Source organism: Rattus norvegicus, chromosome 1 (assembly GCF_021556685.1).
Source record: "Rattus norvegicus strain SHRSP/BbbUtx chromosome 1, alternate assembly SHRSP_T2T, whole genome shotgun sequence".
In the NCBI taxonomy this organism is placed as follows: domain Eukaryota; kingdom Metazoa; phylum Chordata; class Mammalia; order Rodentia; family Muridae; genus Rattus; species Rattus norvegicus.
The window spans coordinates 195903568-195927546 of record NC_141534.1 but is presented as its reverse complement, the minus strand read 5'-3'; the positions used below and the strand labels follow the sequence as shown (position 1 = coordinate 195927546).

Below are 23979 nucleotides of genomic sequence, written 5' to 3'. Positions count from 1 at the left end.
AGCAAATGCTCAAACTGTGTTCTCAAGGCAGAGGACAGAAGGTAAGTCGGAAGGATGCTTGGTGGAAGGAGCCCTCCTTCAGGAACCTCTTATAATTCTTTTAAAAAGCTGATATTTATGGAGAAACTCTGGGTCCAGGGATAAACATCCCACAGTAGATAAGGGGCCAGGAACTCATTTTTTTCTTTTCTTTTTTTTTTAAGATTTATTTATTTATTATATATGAGTACACTGTCACTGTCTTCAGACACACCAGAAGAGGGCATCGGATCTCTTTACAGATGGTTGTGAGCCACCATGTGGTTGCTGGGAATTGAACTCAGGACCTCTGGAAGAGCAGTCAGTGCTCTTAACCACTGAGCCATCTCTCCAGTCCCCAGGAACTGCAGAGTCACTTTGGAAGATCAGCAGGGTCATGCGGTTGGTTGTTCTAGGGAGCTTGCTTTGCCAAGAGGAGTGGTACCGCCACAGATGTGAGCACCAGTGCAGAGTCCCTAGGTTTCTGATGATGTTCTGTTTTATAGAGATGCAAGAAATGGATCCCAGAAGAGTAAGAGGTTAAGGCGTCAGTCTGGGTGTGGTGGTACAGACAGGCAATTCCAGCCCTGGAAAGGTTAAGAAGAAAGACTGTGAGTTCTAATCTAGCATAGGCTACATAGTGAGATTTCCCTCCCCCACTCAAAAAACCAAACCAAAACAAAAAAGCAACCAAACAAACAAAAAAACCGAAAGCCAAAAAAACAAAACAAATAAAATCAAGGTTAGGATGTGTTGTTTTGCTAAAAGTACATCAACGGACAACTATTAAATCTATTGTTCTCTCTCTCTCCCGCCCCCATGTGTGTGCGTGCATGTGTGCCCGAATGTACAGATGTGCTTATAAGTGTGTGTGCATATGTGTTGAAGCCAGGGACAATCAAGGGGATGTTCCCTAGTAGCTATCTGCTTTGTTTTGGAGATGGGGGTCTCTCAGTGGGCTGGGGCTTACTGGTTCAAGCTAGGCTCACACTTGGGTGCTGGGAGTCAAACTTGGGTTCCCATTTCCTGTGCAGAAGGCACTTCATCAACTAAGCCAGCTCCTCAGGTTCAAGTCTGGTATATTCTAGTACAAATTTTCTTTAAAAAATATTTCACTTCTATGGTTTCCTAGTTATTTTCAGTAGTTAATATATATTTCCCCCGATCATCCTTTAAAAATGATTTGCTTTTTTTTGGTCTCTTATTTTCTCCTAGATTTAAGTTGTTGTTTGTTTTTGTTTGTTTTCAAAATAGAACCTTGTCTTTAGTGTTTGAGACAAAAAAAAAAAAAAAACAATTGTGGAAAAAAGTACTAGCTGTCAATATGGTTCCCTTGGCGGGTCATTCTTTGTGGAAAAGGAGAGACCGACTGTCACGGTGTGCTGCCAGCTCTCTGGTGGACACATGACAACTACACATATCTGTTAGATACGGTGGGGGCGTTTAAGTTATAGTATGTGTGAGGGTTAGGTCAGGGTCGTCGCCATATCTGCTACCTCTTCAGAGTCTTCTTATTTCTGTGCTGGGAACATGCAAGACCCTCCTACCCGCTGTGGAGAAATGCATAGATTATACTTCTACCTCAAATCTGAGGTAACCCCCCAGCTCAGAGGCTTTTCTTCAGGTGCACACACAGATTTTACTCAAGACCTTGTAGCTCAAACTGGTCAAGTTGGTTTTGAGCTTGTACTCAAAGTGACACGCCAGTCACACTAGTGCAAGTCCCTCCCCCCCTTTTTGGTAAAGAGGATTTTAACTATCAAGCCTGTTGATGTAAGTCAACCATTCACCCTGGGCCAGTGATATTTAACTCTGCCACCAACCATCATCCATCCACTCATCCACCCATCCACCCATCCACCCATCCACCCATCCACCCATTCACCCATCCATCCAGCCATCCAGCCATCCACCCATCCATCCAGCCATCCACCCAGCCATCCATTCATCCATCTAGCCGTCCAGCCAGCCACCCACCCATCCATTCAGCCATCCATTCAGCCATCCAGTCATCCAGCCATTCATAGGCAGGATCTCATGTTTCTCAAGCTGGTTTTGAACTTCCAGTGTAGCCAAGGCTGACTGAACTCCTCATCTCTTATCTCCTGTGTGCTAGGATCCAGGCAGGTGCTACCATGGCTGCTTTTGTGTCGTTCTGAGGCTGGAGCCCAGGACTCTGTGTATGTTAGACAAGCTCTCCCCCAATAGAGCCACGCTCCTGGCTACATTTTTAGGCATATGACATATTTAAAAACAAAAACAAAACAACAACAACAAAAAAACCAACGAACCAACCTACAGAAGGTCAAATAAAAACTGGATAAGTCACTGTGTTGGCAAACCACACTGGAGGTCCAAATGAGACTGAAGATGGAGACCGTTGATGCTTTATTTAAAATGTTGGCATTTGTTTGTCATGAGCTTTATCCTGGGGCTCAGGATAGAACCCAGGGCTTGGCATATTCTAGACAAGCATTTAATCCCCCTCATACCTCTAGTCCCATTATGGAGTCTTTGTACATTAATTTGTATCACACGAAGACATTTATCTCGAGGCTTCAGTGTCTTCACAACTCTCAGCGTGACTGTCCTTTTTTTTTTTTTTTTTGGTTCTTTTTTTCGGAGCTGGGGACCGAACCCAGGGCCTTGCGCTTCCTAGGCAAGCGCTCTACCACTGAGCTAAATCCCCAAGCCCAGCGTGACTGACCTTATTCCAGCCCTGCTCTTCCTTATGTGCCACACAGGCTGAAGATGCTGCTCTAGAGGGCCTTTCAGACCCATGGAGTCACCACTACTGTGCAAAAAGGCAGGGGGAAAGAGTCGATGCTGAGTCAGGGGTTGATGGCCAGTAGGTTGCAGAGAGACTCAAGGGCCAAGGGATAAACCAGGACTTAACAGAAATGGCAAGTCCCTCCACTGTTTTGTTTGTTTGTTTGTTTTTTGTCTGAACAATGGAGGGAGTAGTGACTCCCGCCTCAGTAGACTGGTTATTGTGACAGGTTTGGTGCCGACGTTGGTGATTACCCTGCTGTACAGGGTTACAGTAATTTTCTCATATGCTCTGTCTGCGTGGGACAGAGTCCTTCAGTGGTGACACTGAACTGTGTTTTGCAGATATCCACGATGGCGATGGGAGCTCAAGCAGCGGCCACCAGAGCCTCAAGAGCACAGCCAAGTGGGCGTCCTCCCTGGAGAATCTTCTGGAAGATCCAGAGGGCGTGAAGAGATTCAGGGTTTGCCTTTTCAATGTTCTTTAGAGTTGAGGCAATAGGAAACGTTTTGACATGTGTCTGATGGCGGGTGGGGGTGTGGGACCCAGGGCAGTGTTTAATATTGACTGTCCTGGCTACAGATTAAGAACTGCTGTTCATCTGTCATGGCCACCTTGGACTCCCACTAAGGGACATGGAGCCTGTCTCTGGTTTTCCTATAGGTAGTGGGGAGGATTGGACTGATGAGAGAGGATGTTCTACCCAAATGGGATCTAGAGGATGGGTTTCCGGGATTGGCAAGGATGACCTCGGTCTTTGAGGTAAAGGTTTGTTCTTTCCAGTCTCAGGCCCTCTCTGGATGCATCCCTGGTGAGGGAGGTTGGATGGTAACTGATAAACTGAAGCTGGGGAAGGAATCTCCCAAGGAGGGCAGGACAGAGCCAGTGTCACCAAGAAATTGCTTTTCCTGTTAGCATGACTGCTGCCGCCCATGGCAGGTCACGCGTAATTCCAATGCTGACCCTGCAACTTGGCTTTTTAAGTGATGGGGCAAGGTTCCGCTGGTCCCCATGGAGCTCCTGGGGTGGGAGGTAGGGCTGTGAGCATTGTCTAGATGCCATCGAGGTTTGAACGCAGCCGTATAGACGACCAGGTGCCGATTCCTCCATTGCGGTCCCAGGAAAGAATTCCTCCCACTTAAAATGGCCTCCATCACCGTGATTTGGGCAGGGTTAATATGTTTTCTTTTCTTTTGTTTAAAAAAAAGGGCCTGGCTTCGGAGGAATGCACTTTGTTTAAACAGTGTCTGGAAGGGGCTGATATATCTTCCACTTTAATTTACTTTTTGGTAATTTATTGTCCGCTCAGAAATGCGAGTAGATTCCCGCTTCATTTTTACTGCGCCTCGCGATGTCAAAGCCATTAAGGTGAAATGCGTAAGAAATACTTGCTTCGACATTAAACACGTCCTCTGTTTTTCCGGGTGGAGTTTTTTTCAAGGGCTGATTAATCCAGGCTCCTCCGTCCACTTTTGCCAAGTCATCTTCTAAAGGAAACACATCTTTTTTTCTCAGCGTTGGACACTATATGATTCCCTTCCCCCCCTTTTTATCTATAGGAATTTCTGAAAAAGGAATTCAGTGAGGAAAACGTCTTGTTTTGGCTAGCGTGTGAAGATTTCAAGAAAACGGAGGACAAGAAGCAGGTACCTCTCTGCCTTCTGCTTCCTTGATGGATTTCTCCTCTCATTACCCCACCTCAGGCACCTGTCGCCGAGATTTAGGAAGTGCCCAGATTATCCTCACTTACACCAGACTCAAGGGGGGATTTAAAATATTCATTTTTTTTAAAAAAGGGAGCACGTTAGCCATTTCTTACAATTTTTTGGTTGTGAACCTAGCCTTTAACGGCTGAGCCATCTCTCCAGCCCAGGTTAGCCATTTCTGAAGAGAGCTGTTCAACCAGGCCAATACTCAGAACAAGCGTAAACATTTTTCATCCATAGTTTGTCATTGCGTGGACTGTCTTCTTCGTAAATAAGTCATGAGGGTGTCTCCTCTGCCTGACACTGGTGTTTCAGATGTGAACCACGCGATGAGCAGATGTATGTGCAGCCGTGAAGGCACACGGTTCATCAGACAGGCTGCCAGTCAGTGAGTCTGCGAACCCCGGTGGCTGACAGGCGTTCCATGTGAAGAGTTTGTAACTCCTCTCAGAAGGTGTTTGTCTTTTGTCAGAGGTGGGCTTTACTCTCCATGCAGCCAATGAAGGAGGGATACAGGTGAGCTGGATGGGTTTCTGATGTTAACTCCTTGTCTTTCCAAGGCCATAAGTCCCGTGAAAGAGTGTGGATTCTGGCCAAGGCTGTTGGAAGTGAGGGGAAGAGGTTGAGCAGAGGATGTCCTGTCCTGTTTCAAGCACCTGCACTGCTCACTGAGGGCCCCAGGGGCTAGGCTTCCTTGTTCAACACCTGCCTTCAGCTCACTCCAGGAGGGCGGCTAGGCCTCATCTTGAGCCTTCTCCCATAATTAGATGTTCGGATTCCTCTTTTATTTCTTCTAGTGCTTGGGATTCAATCCAGGGTGTGGTCCATGCCAGGCAAGCACCTTACCGTTGAGGCTCGTGCCCAGCCCTCATGGCACTGTCTTTTGAGACAGGGTTTCACTAGTTGTCCAGGTTAGACTTGAATTCACTCCTGACTGAATCTGAGTAGCTGGGACTACAGGCCTGTGCCTATGATTCTAAAGTGAAGCCATCTAACTAGTCAACATGGGAACTAATTTTAGTTTATAACCTTTCTGTCTTAGTTACTGTTCTATTGTTGTGAAGAAACACCATGATCAAGGCAACTTATAAAAGAAGAAAAGCATTTAGTGGGGACTTACTTATAGTTTCAGAGGCTTAGTATATGATCATCAATGCAGGGAGCCTGATGGCAGGCATAGAGCTTGATCTCACACACACACACACCACACACACACACACACACACACACACACACACACACACGCAGAGAGAGAGACAGAGACAGAGAAAACACCACAAGTAGAGTCCTAGCATGGGCTTTTGAAACCCATAACAAGACCACACCTCCTAATCCTTCCCAAACCGTTCCACCAACTAGGAACCAGGCATTCAAACACATGAGCTGATGGAAGTAAGGCCACTCTTATTCAAACCACTACGCTTGCCCTCCAAACAGAGCATCTCCCCATGCAGATGTTGCTTATCAGCCAGGTTTGGAGGTTCTGTCTCTAAAAGTTGGAATCTCCACGGCCAACACCATTCAGTGTTTGCAGACAAGAGCCTGGAAAGTACACCTTGCTGCTCTCTTTCTAGGATGGAGCAGCCTAAGGCCTTCCTCTTTGGAGTGGGCAAGAAGCGATTCTGAGGGATTTCTTTGGCTTGAGTCTCTGAGGCTGGCCCAGCTCTTCTAGGGATGATTGTTGTCTGCCATTTTCTGCCCAGGACACCCTGAATGGGGAAGGGACTTAGTGGGGGAAGAGTGGAAAGTTATACCAGCATTGGAAAGCTAGGATTCAGGGGTAAGGTCCCCTGGGAAGGAGCATGCACCATTCTCTGTCCCCAGCACTAAAGAGGTCTGGAAGAACCCTCACTGCACTCTGGTCTTGAGCATCTAGTGTGACCAGTATCACCACACAAACATCTAGCTCAGAGTCAGGTGGCCGTGCAGACGTCCTTCATCTGCCTTGTTCTTTGAAGGTCAGGGATGGGGAGGACCCACAAGAGGACAAATCTATCCTTGTGGCTCAGACAGGAAGTAGAGGTCCTGGGTAAAGCTGAGCTTAAACAGTGCTCTGGAGGCACCCAGCCATCTTTCTGCACACCTACCCTGTGTGTGTCTGTTCCCCTGGAGCACCCGGTCCATGCAGAGTGCCGGGGAGGGATTGTGAAAAGCCCCAGAGGTACCCACCTCATAGACAAACTGGATGAGCTTCTTTGCAGTGCAAAGGCTGTGCTTTGTAAGTGTGATGCGTGCAGACACGGGAAGGGGGAAGCCTGAGAACACTCGGGCAGTGGAGGTCACTGGGGTCTACTGGGAAGTGAGTTGTAGCCTGAAACCTGCAATGGTGGTTGGGAGAAGGGAAGCAGTGACTCTACAAGTAGGAACAGAACTTGGGAAGAGCAAAGAGCAGGGTGGGAGGGTCCTGCTTGCCACCAGCTGCTGGGATGTGTTTGAAGGTAAGAATAGGTGTGGCCAAATCTGGGGATGTGTGTGCCATGGCAAAGAGGGGACCTCGTGCCCTAGCCCTGGAATGTCCCTATAGGACCTTAATGTTCTATGTGGCAGATGTAGTCTTGGGTGGCACTGCCCTGTTACATCCTATGGAGAGCTAGAATCAGCGGCCCTCTCTTCTGCCCCATGCCCAACACCTTTCCCAGGGCATCTGATCTAGAAGGCTTGTGTCTCTAAGTCTGGAACATACCGAGCAGTGTAATGAATGCTGTATTGATTTTCTCCTCTGCCTAAGGGACAAAGATGCTATCTCAAACTCTCCTTTGGGATGTCACCAGCTAGACCTCCATCTTATGCGTTTTTCTCAGTGCTCTTCCAAGCTCCGACAGACCAGCTCACCAAGCTTTGAACACTCAATGGCTTTTATAGCCCAAAGTCGTAACCTCTGGCTTTGCTGCCCACACCCAAGGTCATAAAATAATGACTGAATTATTATGAATAATTGCCTAGGCCAAAAGCTAGGGCTTGTCCCTCAACTCGCTTGTAACTCAGGAATCCTGTTTGCTCTATTCTAAGTCTTGTCATGTGGGGGCTACCTCTCCTCAGGTTCGTGCAACCATCGCCATCACTTTTTAGGGAGAGTCTCCTGTGCCTCTGCCTCTCTCCCAGAAATCCTTTCTCCACACTTCATTGTCCCTGTATCCTGCATAAGCTCATAGGCCAACAGCCTTTTGTTGACAGGTGAAGCTTCCACACGTTATACAAAAGATTCCCTCTACACAAAGTTCCAAAAGTCCCCTTTTCTGCGGTCCTTCTCAGAACTGCACGGTCAGGTATGTCATGGGAACACTTCACTCCTGGAACCACTTTCTGTGTGAGTTAGGGTTACTGTAGCTTTAATGAAACAAAACAACGTGGACAGGAAAGGCTTATTTTGGCTTACACTTCTATGTCACAATCTACTCTTGAGGGAAGTCAGGACAGGAACTCAAACAGCAGGAACCTGGAAGCAGGAGCTGACGCAGGGGCTGTGAAGGAGTGCTACTTACTGGGTTGTTCACTGTGGCCTTCTTAGCCCCTGTTTTTATAGTACTTAGGACCTCCAGCCCAAGAGGTGCAGCACCCATACTGCATGGGCTGGTCCCTCCCCCATCAATCACTAATTAAGAAAACTAAGGCTGTCTACGGCCTGATTTTACAGACGCATTTTATCAATGGAGGATTCCCTCCTCTCAGATTGATTCTAGCTTGTCGGGTTGACATAAAGCTTGCCAGCACAATGCTGCCAGAGAGGGCGGAGCCATTGGTGATACGGGCATGTCTGGGTCTGGGTCTGGGTCACAGCATCGAGCTTTCACACTGCTACCATGCACGGATGCAGGGGTGTGATTTGAGAGGTCAGCGGCAGCCGTTGGGCTACTTTATGTTGGTTACACAAACATGCAGAGCCAACCTCTGGGCCCATAGGCTCAACTGGGGCCAGCCACTGGGGAGGTAGAACTAGGCAATCAGCTCTGAGTTACCAGTTTCCAGAAGTGGAGGAGGAGGAGGCAGGCCCTGCAGAAGGCACCTAACCGAATTTCACAATCAAACTTACCACATCTGTCCCAGAGGGAGCGTGGGAGGCTTTATCTCTATCTGCAGTCAATTGAGGCAGCTGTAAGCCTGATGCAAATCGGCTTTCAAACCTCTGCTGGTTTAAGGACAACTGGTTGATTTGTTTTCTTTTTCTGGTGTGTGCTTGCCCAAGCACAAGTGCACGTGTGTGCGTGTGTGTGTGTGTGTGTGTGTGTGTGTGTGTGTGTGTGTGTATGTGCCTGCATTGTGCATGTGTGCATGAGGCTTTTTTGTATGTATGTGAGTACATGTGTGAAGGTACTATGTACATGTCTGAACACGCATGTGGAGGCCTGAGGCTGATGTGAAGGTATCATCCCCCATCGCTCTTCCACTTTAGTCACTCAGACAGGGTCTCTCAGTCAAGCCCAGACCTTATCCATACGGCTAGTCTCACTAGCCAGCTGCACTGTCTCCTCTTTCCCAGGCTGAAATTGCAGGTGATGCCACCATACAGAAGTTCCGGGGTTCACTGTGGCGATGGCTTCACACCTCCACTGTGGAGGTGAGCTTCTCCTCAGTGAATAGCTCACACTCACTGACTCTGAGCATCTTGTATAACATTCTTCTTCCTCTTTTGTAGTTTATCTTTCTGTCTCCTGTGTCCATGAGTCCAGGCGTTCTGGTCTTTCTTCCTCTCCCTCGCATCCACACATGTAGATCCGGGCCAGGCACACAGTTTGCGTCTTCCCCTCTATGGGATGATCATGGTGTGCCCTCCACTTAGCTGGGCTCACGCCTTCTGAGACCCTGGACATGACAGTGGGCCTGAAAGACAGGAATACATTATTCTAGCCTGCTGAGACTTTGATTCTTAGGAGCCCCACAGGGTAGAGCAGCCCTGAGCCTTAATCGTCTCCCACTGAGGTCCTGCAACTCTGCAGACTACTGGACAAAGCAGGGCCATGGCTTAGGAAGGCTTAACGTTGCATGTATCGAGGAAGTGCTGGGGCAGGGAATGCTGGGGGCTTTGGGAAACACGGAAAATGACACCTCCTGCCTCCCGTCCTCAGATTCTCTTGTTTCTCCTACCTTCCTTTTGTCAGTACTCAGCACATCCCGCCTCTCTGTGGTTTAAAACCTTTCTCTCATATGCCTTTTCCCCATGAGTTATCATGTGAGGCATTTGTAGCTTTTAGGGTAATTCGACATTTATGCCTTATAAAACCACAGAGACAGGCTGGAGAGCTGGCTCAGCAGTTCAAAGCCCACTGTGCTCTTCAGAGGACCGAAATTTGGTTTTCGTGACCCATGCTGGGTGGCTCACTCTAGTTACAGGGGATATGATACCTCTGGCCTCTATGGGCACCCAAATTTATCTGCACATCCTCCCATAATAATAAAATAAATAATAATAAAATACATAATAATAAAAATAAAAATAAATCTTAAAAAAGAACAGAGAATGCTCCAACGAGGTATTTGTTCTTTGGCTAACCCTAAGTTCGTTCGTTCATTCATTCATTCATTCATTCATTCATTCATTCATTCATATATTCGTTCATCCAATTTCCCAATCCCCAGTCACCTCATGTACACTGCGTTGAGCCTGTTTACTATGTGGCAAGCACTGAAAAGGACTTGGCCTCTTGTACAGATTTGAGCAGACCACATCCAGAATGGGTTAGGGGTGGTGTAGAGACTGCTTTCCAGTGTTCACAGCTCTGAAAGAGCTTTGGGCCAGCATGTAAATATGATAGTACCTTGTATTTTAACAGTATTTTAAAGCTTAGAGTTATGATAGTCTGTGGTATTGATTTGGGGGTGGGGAGGTATATTTTACTAACACTACAACCTGATCTCTGACTGGGTCTATTTGGGGGTGATTTCTTTTTTAAAAAAAAAGTGCTTTTAGAAGGGTTTAAAATGTTCCTTCAAAGCCCTTTGTGCTCTGACGGAGTGGATTGCACAGGAAAGGCACGTTGCCTTCACCCCCCGGCTCCCTTCAGAACTCAGGTGCCGTCTAGTGTGGGTACTGTCTTTCTGACTGTGCCTGTGGTATGAAATTTTAATCCATTTTCACCATGCGAGTGGCAGGGCCACACTGAGCCTTAGGGACCTGCTGTGATCCTGGCCACTGTACTTACTGTCCCATGCCTCTGCAGCTCCATTCCTGAGCTCCAGGATGGAATTTTGGCTTTATAAAGTGTTTTAATAAAGCATCAGCTGCCCCTCTTGCCCTCCCTTCCCTGTACCTTCTACTGGAGACAGGATCTTGTGGTGGTGGTGTGCACAACACACGTGTGAGGCCTGCAGAGAAGGCCAGGTGTCTGGGTTTATCTCTCTCCACCTCATTCCCTTGGAACAGGAACCTGGAGCTCCCTGTTCTCCAGCTGGGCAGGCTAGACAGCAGGTCCGAGCCACCTTCCTAGGACAAACTCTTGCTTTATTGCCCAAGCTAACCTTGAACTCTTGGCTTCAAGTGATCCTCCTTCCTGCAGATGCCTGCAGCCATGACTAGCTCTCTCTGTGTGTGAGTGTGCGTGTGCATGTGTCTGCATGTGTGTGCACGTGTGTGCATGTTCGTGTGTGTATATGTGCATGTTCATGTGTGTGTATATGTGCATGTTCGTGTGTGTGTATATGTGCATGTGTCTGCATGTGTGTGCACGTGTGTGCATGTTTGTGTGTGTATATGTGCATGTTCATGTGTGTGTATATGTGCGTTTTCGTGTGTGTGCATGTGTGTGTGTGCGTGTTCGTGTGTGTGTGCATGTTTCCTGAGGTGCCCCTCTCCCGTGAGTTGAGCTCTTAACTGTAATCTTTCTTTCCTTCCTTTTCTTTGGCTTTTGGTTCCTACTTTTATTTATTTATTTTAAACTTTATCTTTAGATGCTCTTTTGGACTTTCCTTGGCTTTGTGTTTTTTCTACAGACAAGGGCCTTTCAGTCCCTCCCTAGTGGACTGATGTGTTTATAAACTGGACATATTTCCATCCGGCTGTCTGGGAAGTGTGCTGGTTGTCTGTGTTTAGAACTCACCTTGACCACCTTATTCATCTCGGTATCCACTCCCCTCCCCAACCCCAGGCCCTTGCTCTCATTGCCCTGGAGCCTGCTCAATCAATCATTAATCAACCAACCAACCAACCAACCAACCAATCAATTTATTTATCTATTTTAGAGCTGAGGGTTCAGACACTCACATTCTATTACTGAGCTAAACCTCAAATCCAGTCTTTAACATTATTTTATCAGATTTACTTGCTTGTTTTATGTGCACGTGGGCCACGTGTATGCACGGTGGCTGTGGAGGTCAGAGAGGGCATCAGATCTCCCCAGGAAATGGATTTACAGATAATTACGAGCCACCTTGTGGGTGATGGGAATTGAACCTGTAAGGGTAACAAGTGCTCCTAATTGCTGAATCATCTTTCTAGCGGGAGGAGGAGAGGCTTTAAAGGGGATTTATTTATTTGTATTTTGTGTGTATGAGTGTGTGTCTGCATGTATGTTTCTGTACCATGTGCATGCCTGGTACTCATGGAAGCCAAGAGAAGATGTAAAATCCCTGGAAAGGACATTAAAATATATTATGAGCTTCCGTGTAGGATTACAATGTATTTTTATTTACATATATGGGTTTGTGTCTATGTGACTAATGCTTTGTGTGTGTGGTCACGGAGGGCAGAAGAGGGCATTGGGTCCCTGGAGGTTGAGTAACAAGTGCTTGTGAGCCACCCAACATGGGTGCTGGGATCCAGAGTCCAGTCTTTCAAAGGAGCAGGAACACTCTTTTTTTTTTGTGGTGGTGGTGGTGGTGGTGGTGGTATGGGGCAGTGATGAAGCCTTACCATGTAGCCCTGGCTGTCTAGGACTCACTTTGTTGACCAGGTTGGCCTTGAACTCACAAAGATCTGCCTACCTCTACCTCCTAAGTGTTGGAATTAAAGGCATGTGCCCCCACACCTGGCTATCAGGAGACTCTTAACTGCAGAGCTATTTTACAAAAAAAGGTATTATCTGTGTGTGTTGGTGTGTGAATGCTGATGCAGACATGTACGTGCACTGCAACACACATGTGGAAATCAGAGGACAAGTTTTGGGTGAAACTCACACACTGCACTTGCACTACCACTTGGGAAAGGTTAGGGTAACCCAGCTGCCCAGAGCTGGGGCGGGTGCTGAGAACACAGCTTCCCCCTTCTGTCGACTTCCTTCAGAGGAGGTTCCCAAACTCCCGCTCTTCCTGGACATGCTTCTTCCACCCCTTCTCTAGGCTCACTTGGGTGACCAGGCTTGTCCCTCCTGCTCTGGTCCCCTCTGTTCCTCCTCCCATTGCTCCCCTCCTCCTGGCCTAGTTCTCAGAAAGTATCTTGTAGCATTTAAAACTTCTCAAGTCACATTTATTTCAGTGCAGTGTGGAGGTCAGAGAACAACTTGTGGAAGTCAGTTCTCTCCATTCGCCACATGGGTCCTGGGCAGTGGGTGGGGTCAAACCCAGGCCACCAGCCTTGGTAACAGGGGCCTTTACCTGCTGAGCTATCTTACCTGTGCCCTTCTGTTATTTGATGTCTCTGCTCCGTTCTCTTTGTGCAACAGATATGAATGCAGTTCGTACACAAGTGTGTCCCGGTCTCTCTTGGGCTAACCCTGGTGGAGGTACAGGATAGAGAGGAGCCGGCTGATGGGAGATGTGTTCTAGAGACAGGCATGCAGCAGATAGGGTGTGGCCATGTGGGGAGATGTCACATGGACTTAAAGCTCCACCTTCCTAGAGAAGAGACTAGGTCACGGGCCAGGAGGTGACCTTCCCTTCTCTTGGTGTCTCTGGGACTCCCGACTTGTATTGCCAACAGTCTGTTGACTCATGGGCCAGTAGCTTGGGAGAGTGTTGGGCTCCATGGTAGAGAGTAGTTACAGGGCAGGACTCAGTTTACGGAGTGGCTAAGAGGGCACAGGGCCTGCCAAAGGAGAAAGACAGAATCTGAGACTCCTACGAGAACAAGGCTCTTCTGGCGAGGGAGCAGGGTGAAGGAAGAAGGCAGGCACGGTACCCAGGACTAGAGCCAGAGAACCTTGGAGGGGCTTAGCCACCAGAAGCAGCCAGAAGACCCCAGGCAACGTGGCCTAGACTGCAGGATTCAGCTAGGAAGGTGGAGAAGAGAGCGGATGGGAGGAGCTACCATCTACTTTTGAGATGTGAGGAGGCCCTTTGCCATGAGGAAGTGAAGTGAGAGCTTTTATGTGACAGAACAACAGCTTGTGCCCTCAGTGGGGGAGAAGAGACCACACCGCACCTTCCTGAGTGCTGGACAACTGATGACCTTGCTGTTCTGAGCAGACGGGTGTCTGGGGCAAGCCTGGTCACCAAGCGAGCCTGGAGGAAGTGAATTCCCTTCTCTTAAACCTGCATTGGTTGTGAGCAGGGTTTCAGGCTGGCTTCCTACCCAGTGTTGGCGCAAACCAGGCGTTACAGCACCTGCAGGAAAGGACCTGACCTGTGCCTGGAAGCAGCAGAGACCGGATATATCTATCTGTCTGTCTCAGGGAAGGAAGGGCTGTGGTGAAGGCGGTGGCTAGATGCATATGCTGGCACTTTCACACACCCAGAACTGACTCCGCCGAGGGAGCCAGTCTGTTCTTATTCTTATGGTGGCTAGAACAGGGTTAACAACACTCTGGAAAAACCTACCAGAATAGCTCAAGAGAACAGTTCTTCTTTTCTGGTCAGTGTTCTGAGCCTGGACACCAGGCCTTCCCGTGACTGTCTCAGGGTTTCCCTTTTTGATCACACTTCCTATCCCAGCACAGATAAACTCAGCTACCCACTCATCCTCCTGCACCCACTGGGTCAGCACAGGGGTGCACCGTGTTCTCAGCCGCTGGGGAAGGACAGCTAACGAGAGGGGGTTGGTTGAGAGCGGGGGTCTGGACACCTGCAGCACTGGCACCTGCTTCCTCTCCCTCCCCTGGGCCACCTGCCCCCACACATGGAGTCTCAAGCTGCTTACTTAGTGTCTTGTTTTCAGAACCACCCCAGAGAGCCTGAATTCAAGTGGGCCCTATGTGTGCATGCATGCGTGCGTAGCAGGGCACTCGTGTGCGTGTGGATGTCTTGGGAGGGGAGCCCCGCAGACTGTTACATGCGGTTCGCTCGTCTGGCCAACTGAAATTCTACTTTCGTGAAGTAACTTTAAAACAGGAAGTGGGTTTCCAAAAATGTTCCCTTATGACAGAATGGGGGTGGTGGGAGAGGCTCATGGCTCTGTGGAGCTGGTGGGTCTTTGAGAGACAGAAAGTTCCAAACTGCTCTTCCAGGCAGGCCTCATGATGGTCCCCAGACCTTTCCTAGGAATAGTCGTATTTATCTTGAGAGGCTCCCATGTCTTTGTGTCTGACATTAATTAATTGCTCCTGTAGTCAGAAAGCACAGACACACAAGGCTCTGAGTGCTGACCCCCTCTGGGCACCGTTCCTGTATCAGCAGAGATAGAGTTGGGCCTCAGCTTCATGGGGTCTTTTGACTTCTGATCTCCAGCAAGAAACAAGATCGTTTTCTTCTTTTTCAAGCACTGCTAATTGAAAACTTCCAGGGATTTTCATAAGACCAGAAGTTATCAGAGCTGGGTGTTCCCTCAGTCGAGCTCTGCAAGTACCCTCAGAGACTGAGAGCCTCTCTGGGAGAAAAAGTGTTTCTTTAGGGCCTCCTGACCTCCCCCCATCTCCTCCACAAACCTCAGCTGCGTGCTACATGTGAAAGGCTCCGTTTCCTCGCTCTGTGGGGTGGGAGGGGGCCTGAGACCTGAGGGCCACGCAGGAGCTGTCTCTGCTGCCACAGACGGCTCCATCCTCTTCAAGAAAAGGGAGGGAAGCTCAAGGGAAGTTCTGGTGGAGAATGCCGAGTCTGCAGCCCTGCCCACCACAACTTTGAAGACAGTGCTTTAAATAAAGCTGGCTTCTGCCATCAGGGCATGTCACAGCCCTGCCACAGCTCTCAGTGTAATGAATGAGGTTGCAGGTGAGTGGACATCTTGTCAGCCCTTGTCTCCAAGATTTCCAGTGAGGCTGCACTGGGGACTTCGGGCATACAGTGAGTGTTCTCTGCATTACTTACTGTGTGATCACTTGATGGAAAACTCCTTCCTCTGGAAGACTGATAAGCCATCTATCCATGAGCTCAGGGTGCCTCGTGGGACCAGAGTAGGACTGAAGCGTGAGGTCAGATGGTCCTGGTGTCACCTGTCCTGGCCCTGGTCCTCATCAGGAAACCAGCATTAACAGGGGGAAAGACCAAGAGGTTAAGGGAAGGGAAATGGGTTTCACATGTCCACAGCACAGTAGGCACTGGTGGTGGGTGATGCATGCACATATGGGTGGTTTCATGGGACTTTATCTGTCCTGGGGAAACACACGCCATAAAAAAAGACTTTGTTTGGAGTGCCTCCCTGGAACCGAGTGTCTTTATGGTCCTGTACAGGCACCAGAACCCAAATCCTCTCAACATTCCAAAGGGAAACCTGGAGAGATGGCTCAGCCGTTAGAGCACTGACTGCTCTTCCAGAGGTCCTGAGTTCAATTCTCAACAACCACATGGTGGCTCACAACCATCTGTAGTGGGATCTGATGCCCTCTACTGGTGTGTCTGAAGACAGTGACAGGGTACTCACATTAAAGAATAAATAAATAAATAAATAAATAAATAAATCTTTTTTTTTTAAAGAAGCAAGGAAAGTATTCCAAAGTTGAGCCATAGTATAGCTCAGAAGAAAGGCTCTGTCAAGAGGGACAACAGAGGCTGGGTCTGGTGGCACATGTCTTTAAACCCAGGAAGCAGAAATGTGAATCTCTGTGATTTTGATGCCAGCCTAGTCTACAGAGTGAGTTCCAGGACAGCCAGAGCTACAGAGTGAGACCCTATCTTAAAAGCATACAACGACTGACAGCAGGCCACATGAGCGAGGGTATACTCAGGGGCCCCAGCTTATCGCCAGGGACGACTTTGATAGGTCTTGAGGAAGGAGGCGCTGTTTACTGAGGGCCCTAACTGACCGGTCTGAAATAGAAACTTTACTGTGCATGTGTCCCTCCCCACAATGCGTCTGATTTGAATCATACGCATGCCTAGTGGTTCATAGGCGTAAGATTGAAAATAGAGAGGTCCTCTCTAAAAAATTCACTTAGAGGACACTGTTTGTCATATTGCTCAACCACCCCAAACTAGTTCAGACAGACTGGCCCCCTACCAGTGTACCTAGTTATGACTGGAGTGTGACTGAATGGAAACATGAATAATGCTTGGTGGTTATTAAGGGAAGAAGACATTTATTCCATTGTTTGCAGTGAGCTGTTTTTGTCGCTCAATGAAGGCAGGGGTCCGAGGTCCCTAGGTGCATTGTTAGGAGAGGACGCATGTGCACATAGTATATATGTAAGTGAAAGCCCTAGATTGCCAGTGCATTGTGGGAAGAAGGCCGAGCGCACACCCCAAGCTTAGTGAAGCCCCAGCATACTCAGCTGCTCTGTGCTTGCCCACCTCATCCTCACCCCCATTTATTCCTCCCACAATCTCGAGCAACCACTAATCTTTCTGTTCCCGGGCACCTGCATGTTCTTGCGAACAGGATGATGCCTTATGCAACCTCTTGTGTCTGATTTCCTTCGTGTAGCTTAACACTTCCGAGGTTCATTTAGGTTTGAGCTTTGACCCATGAGTTTCTTTCTACCTCAGGACCGGGTATCGTTTCCATGAGCTCTGAATTGGGAGGGGTCACAGGGTGACTGGGAGTCATGCTGGATTGCTACTTTCATTGTTTCTGAATGGTCAGGGTAGCAATTTTGTTTCAGAAGACTTGTCTTCAGAAGCCTTATTAGGTGTGGGGTAGGCCAGGCTGCCTTGGGCCTTCTCTGGGAGCTTGGCTCTGGAGGCTGCAATAGCTCCCAGCTGCAGCTCTTCCAGGGCCGGCTGGAGGGTGGAGCTGGCTTTAGGCCAGGAAAGGCTGTGCTGGTGGATAACAGGCCAGCTCCTCTGTCTCTTCCAGATGCAGGAAAAGGCCAAGAAGATCTACATGACCTTCCTGTCCAATAAGGCCTCTTCACAAGTCAATGTGGAGGGGCAGTCTCGGCTCACTGAAAAGATTCTGGAAGAACCACACCCTCTGATGTTCCAAAAGCTCCAGGACCAGGTAATGTGACCTCCTTACCCGTGCCTCTATCTGAAAAGCTATGTTCACTCCAGGCCTGGGGGAATTCTTCAGGGAAATGCCACATTCCCCAGGAAATACCTCATCCAGCCGTGCAGGCCAAGGTTACTGAGGAGCTCTGATTGGCGAAGGTCGGGAACCCTGGCTTCTGAATTCGGACTATGTTGACTTATTCTATGCACAATTTAAACTATTGGGGTTCGCAGCCGTTTCCACCCAGATGGGATGGGAGACTGGGTCTGTCTGGGGGATGCAGATTAAAGCAACATGGAAATCACTGAAGGGAGGGGTGGCTAGGGAACCCTGCAAACAGTGGCAGGGAATCCAAGACTGGTTTTGTACAAATCACCAAACTACTCCCTGACTGCCAGTGGCCCAAAGCTGTAAGTAAATTTATAACGTGGCCCCTTAGCCATAGTGACAAAGTGAAAATTTTGCAGTGTATTCCACTTAGAACCAGAAGAGGTAAGTTTAAAAGTGGACATGTTAAAGAGGTAAACCTTAAGTTTTCTGGCCGAATTTCTTATGAGGAATACTCAATAAATGTCACTAGACAAAAGGGACATGACCTGATACTCAGACCTGAATTTATAAATGTGTGCGCACATCTGTTAAATGTGAGATGGGCTCTGGGTCAAGCTTGCACCTCTGCTGGGAAGGCAGACTGAGGCTAAGAGACCCATGTTGAAGTGACGTGGAACAGCTGTTGAAGGTGGAAAGAAAAGGTTCTGGAAATAGCCACGAGGATTCCAAGTAGCAGGAAAGCTGGGACTGTTTCCCTACAGACGCCCATAGACCTTCCTCACTGCGTGCCCTCAGGAGACCATTCATACAGAGGCCCTCCAGGGCCCTCCCAGGGCTAACTGTTCAGAACTGTAGGTCATCCAAGGTGTAGAAACACTTCGTGTTCTTAGGGAAGGCTGGTTCTGCAGAGCTCAGGCTATACACCGTGGGCACTGTGCTGTCCGTCTGTTGGCTGAGCTTTTGTGTTTGCTTGTGCAGAAAGGCTTTATGATCACCTGAGGTATGGAGACTAGGACAGCTTGTCTGACTGTGGGTCAAGGCCCCTCTGGGGATTGCACATCAGATACCCTGTATATCAGATATTCATGCTACGATTCATAACAGTAGCAAAATTACAGTTATGAAGTAGCAATGAAATGATTCTATAGGTGAAGGTCACCACAGCCTGGGGAATTGTATTCAGAGGTCACAGGCTTAGGAAGGTTGAGAACCACTGGGCTAGAGGATGTCCCAGCATCCACAAGGCTTAATCTTTGCTCCTCATCTGATAGAAAACAAAACACCCGGGCAGAAACACAAGCAGAAGTACTGTGAGAACAGTTTCCAACTGACACAATGGGAAGTGTAGATCCCACATAAATTCTGAATAAAATTTGGGTGTAGAGGGAACTCTGTCTGGGTATCTGGGGAGACGTCTCAAGGGTCTTCTGCAGGAGTGATTCTGAGTAATGCACATAGATTTGGGAGAGAGAGGAAGAAAGAGGAAGGCAGTTTTTGTGACTGCAGCCACATGGGAACATCTGCCTATTCTGGTCCTCAGGATCTTTTAAAAGGCTCCCATGGATGATGTGAAGTACATGCGGTGTGAGAGCTTGGCCAGCTACTAGGTTCTAGGTTATCTGCAGTAACAGTGCCCGATGCTGAGCTGTCCTGAGAGCTGTTGTATCAGTTGGCATGAACGCTCATCTTGTCTCCAGTGAGTGTTCTTATCCTGGTTTTGTTGACCGCAGAAACACAGCTCAAGGAGTCGTGGCAGCTCCTTAGTTAAAGTCACTCAGAAAAACCATGGTCACCGTGTATCCTTCATAGCTTCACCCATCTTCCCGCCGAAGGGCAGCTTCTCTCTGCTGGGCAGAGGGAGTACAGGGATCCTGTGGACACAGACACTTGCTCTGTGGGGTTACAGAGGCTGAGCTGGAAATGAGCGGGGAGAGCCTGGTAGGACTTCACACAGTGGCTGGCATGCAGTGCCAACAATTCCCACAAGACATCAGAACAGAGGCATCTGCTATGATCTGCACATAGCCTAGATGAGTTGGCTGGCACAGAAAGGAGACACACAGCAGACAGGATGAAGGTTTTTGTTTTTTGTTTTGGGTTTTGTTTGTTTGTTTGTTTGTTTGTTTTTGTTTTGTTTTGGTTTTTTTTGAGTGACACCATAGTTGTTATTCTGAGACTTCGTTCCTCTGCCTCCCAAATGCTGAGGTTACAGGTGCGTGCCACCACACCTGGCTAAGTGACAAAAGTTTTAAAAATACTTTTAATCTACCTGATAGTAAAAGGCGCTTGGAAACGAAAAAATATACTGAAGGCACGCCCCCGTGATTTCACCTGGCGATGGCCTGGCAACATCCCATCTGAACGAGCCCATCTTCCATGTTCTAAAAATAACCCATGTGACCCAACTCGTCACCGATGTGGTCTAGAGTTTGACTGTAAAGGAAGTTCTTTTATATCCTGTTGTGAAGCACTGTTCATGCAGGCAGGAGAGAGAGAGAGAGAGAGAGAGAGAGAGAGAGAGAGAGAGAGAGAGAGAGAGAGACTGTCCTCCTAAGGTATAGGTGGGTGGAGGAGAAAAAGTTACAGCCATTCCCTCCCTTAGCACCCTTGGAGACCGGAGGCAGGAACTCTTCCGATGCACACAGCATGTACTGAAGGTCTTCTGTCAAGCAGTATTAGACGGTGTAACCTACACATCTTCCCACAAGGTTTAACCTCTCTGTAGGTGACTTTACCCTGACATAGTACCCTGTCAGTAGTTACATCATATTTCTTAGGGAATTGTGATAGGAAAGGAAAGCTTGGTGCACACTTGACTTTTCCCGCCGTGGATGCACAGCACGGTCCTACTTGTGTAGCGTTTGCTGGTTTCCTGGAGGTGGGGGGAGTGGTGAGGGCACCTGGGTTTGGCTTCATGTTGGAGACCTCTGTTGGGGGCCTACACTAAGGGGCTCAGCATCACCTGCTGTCTTTGCTCCCACAAAGCTTCTTTGAGGACCCTGCTTTCTTAAGGGAGGGATGTTAGAGAGAAACAAGATGGAGATCCCGAGATTTAAAATAAAAGTTTTTATTTATTTACTTATTTTTGGTACGTGTGTGTGCGTGTGTGCGTGTGTGCATGTGCATGTACATGCGTGTGCGTGTGTGTGTGTGTTTGTGCACACACACGCACACACGCAAACACATATGCTGCATATAGAGGCCAGAGGTCGGCATTGTGTGCTTTCCTCAATTGCTTACCACCTCATTTTTTGAAAGAGTCCCTCTCATTGGCCTAGAGCTCATGGGTTTGACCTGATTGGCTGGCCAGGGATCCCCCTGCCTTTACTTCTCCAGTGCTGGGCAACAGATATGACATCATGCCAAACTTTTCTGTGAGTGCTGGGAATCGGAACTCAGGTCCATGTGCTTGTCCGGCCCTCAGTTGACTGAGCCACCTCCCCAGTTCTAAGTCCAGGGTCTCACTGAGCCTCATTCACAGCTCCAGCATCACCAGGACCACCATGTGGCTTATGGTAGACCTACCTGAATAGGCTACTACCTTCTGCTTTCAGTCATCGTCACCAGAAAGGCTTTGAGTGGCCCAGCCACTCATAGTGTGGCCTTACTCTGCTCTTCTAGGGAAAGCTGGTGGGGGCAGCATGGCTCTTGTGGGACATAGCTGGAGCGGAAAGCACAGCAAACCCCCTTGAGCTCAGATTAGATGGCCCCACATCCTTATACCCGTAAAAGAGCCCCTTAGGCTTTTTACTCAGATCCTGCTAACTCGGTTTGTACACTGCTCTACCAGGTTCTTTAGCTCAGAGCAGATTTGCAGGGAAGTACTGGCAGGGCTGGGAGGGGGCAGACCATGGCACTGAAACTTAACCACAGTACAGTGATCTGGGGCTGAAACACGCGGGGCCTATGTTCCCACACACGGCAGAATAGGCTTCTCTGTACTACAGGATGCTAACTTGATTGGCGAGCTAACAACACTCCCAAGACATCAAGCAAAAGTCAGTGATGGTCGGCATAGCGTGTGCAGGGTGCATGTACATAGCGTGTGCACGGTGCACGGTACGTGTTAGCAGGCACATTAGCAAAGGCCCGAGGAATTAGGGGTTCACGGCTCTTATCTAGGGAGTTCCCCCGTGAAATAAGGTAAGAGATGATTTCCTGATTTCGTTTATAAGTTTGGCTTGTCTGTATGTCCAGCCGTGACTCAGGAGGGGTGGAGATTGTGCTGTGCGCATCTCTCGGGCACTGTAGTCTAGAGTTGGAGGTTGAGCTGTGCAGGAAGCAACGAAGGAGGCAGAAACAGGAAGGAAGGTGGCTCCTTTCAGTCACTTCAGTGACTATGCTAAGAGCTATTTATGCTGCAAGGATCCCAGCTCCTGCCCATCTTCGAGGACAGATAAATGCTAAGAAGGAAACACAGCAGCCAAGAGATGAGTTCAGAGCACCTGGGAGGGGCTCCTGGGGCTCTTTGGGCTCCTGCAGAGGCCAGAGCCCCAAAAGACAGCAGGTGCTGGAAGAGGAGGCCTGGGAGGCAGGGTGCTCCAGGAGAGGCCAGTGTGAAAGCAGACATTGCTGTGTCAGGAAGTTCAGTGTCCCTACTGAGTGACGGGTAGGGGAGCTTGTTGGATCCTGGGGCTGTGGTACTGGGTTAAGTGGGGGATTTTGAAATTTAGTGTGTTTGTTTGCTTTTATCTTTCGAGACAGCGTTCCTCTGTGTACCCTTAGCTATCCTTGGAACTTACTCTGTAGATCAGGCTGGCCTGGAACTCAGAGATCTGCCTGCCTCCGCCTCCCCAGTGCTGGGATTATAGGTGTGTGCCACTACTGCCTGGCTGAAATTAGCTTTTCATCAGGTAGGTCCGTTGCACCAGTAGGTTTGATCTTGAAAGTTGGGCCGCTTGGCCCCATTGCCCAGCCCTGGCTATGCTGCCTTCCTTCCCTAGCTGGGCTATAGAAAGAGGATGACTCAGTGAGGAGCCACCTCTATCACTAGAGGTCAACTGTTGGCCTTGGCTTTCTAACCATGGCTTATCATTAGCCCTTGGCTTGAGTTCCAGCCCTCCGCCCCATCCCTGTCTCAGCCTGTCACTTCCTGGATGTTGGGCTCAGAGTCATGGTCATGACAACTGGGTGGTAGATTGGTTCTTGGTATCAGAAGAGAGAAGCAGGGGCTCAGAGCTCCATCTTGCCTCAGACCCCACATGGGTTCTATTTCTTAGTGTGGCTCTGGGTTCACCCCAGTTCTCCTGTTTCTCCACACAGGACCTCAGTCTGAGTTTTCCTACACTACCATGGTCGCTCTGTCTGGGCTGTGGTTGGCAATCAGAGCCAGGGTATAGCCCATCTCTGGCTTATGGGTCTGCTGACACTCACTTCCAAGGATCAAACGCAGTCCAGAAGTCGGCAGTCTCCAGGGAGGGCTGAATTTTTGTTCCTCACATCTATATGGTCAGCCACCTTTGGCAGGATGGGGCATGAGGGCTGCTCCCTGAAGGACTTTCAGATTGACCTTATGACTTTAAGGTAGTGGGGCACACTGGGAGGGGGTCTGGATATGTGTCAGAAAAGCACTAGATTCTGAGTCATGGCAGACATACAGAACAATCATTGAACATTGAACTGGAACTTCACAGACTCCAGGAAAGACTGGATAGCCCACACTGAGGGAGTATATTTTGCCTCATGCAGAGGGTCTTTTTCACTCCATTTCTAATCTTCTTGGAGTTCTGATCCCTCCCCCCGTCCCCCGCACACATTCACCTAATGGGCCTGTCTATGAACTAACATGCTGTCTAGATTCACAATACCTTTCAAGTGGCTGCTCATGCCTAAGGGCAGGGTCTGCACTCTCTGCTTGTCCCACTCTCTGCTAGCTACCCTCAGACCTCCTGGGTGCACCCCATTCCTTCTTCAGAAGACAGAGCAGGACCTCCATTCACAGGGTGGGCACATCAGCTTGCCAAAGCCATTAATCACATGAGAGATGTAGGGAGAGGCTTCCTTTCCTCTCAGTTCTATATTCACACAGCCAGTAATCAGATCTGCAATCTAGGTACAAGGGGAGGGAGGGAGAAACAGACACACAGAGTCAGACACACAGAGAGAACAGAGACACACAGAGAGACAGAAACACAGAGTCCCGGGTGGGAGTGGGGAGGGAATGTTCTAGAATGACAAGTCAGAGAAATCCCATTACCCAACTTTATGTTACATTGAAGGATTTAAATTTTTCCTACTTATGTGGGTTGAAGTAACCCAGAAAAGAAGGG

The 23979-nt window shown here is 48.7% G+C and overlaps 1 protein-coding gene across 5 annotated transcripts in view; it reads left to right on the top strand.

Moving 5' to 3' along the window:
- Rgs10 (regulator of G-protein signaling 10) overlaps window positions 1-23979 on the top strand; it is a 41347-nt gene that overhangs the window by 11414 nt on the left and 5954 nt on the right. For 4 of the 5 annotated variants that reach the window (NM_019337.1, XM_087584757.1, XM_087584756.1 and 1 more), the window contains 3 exon segments: window positions 3133-3251; window positions 4348-4434; window positions 17525-17668. In NM_019337.1, the coding sequence (NP_062210.1) occupies window positions 3133-3251; window positions 4348-4434; window positions 17525-17668 (350 nt within the window). 5 annotated transcript variants of the gene reach the window in all.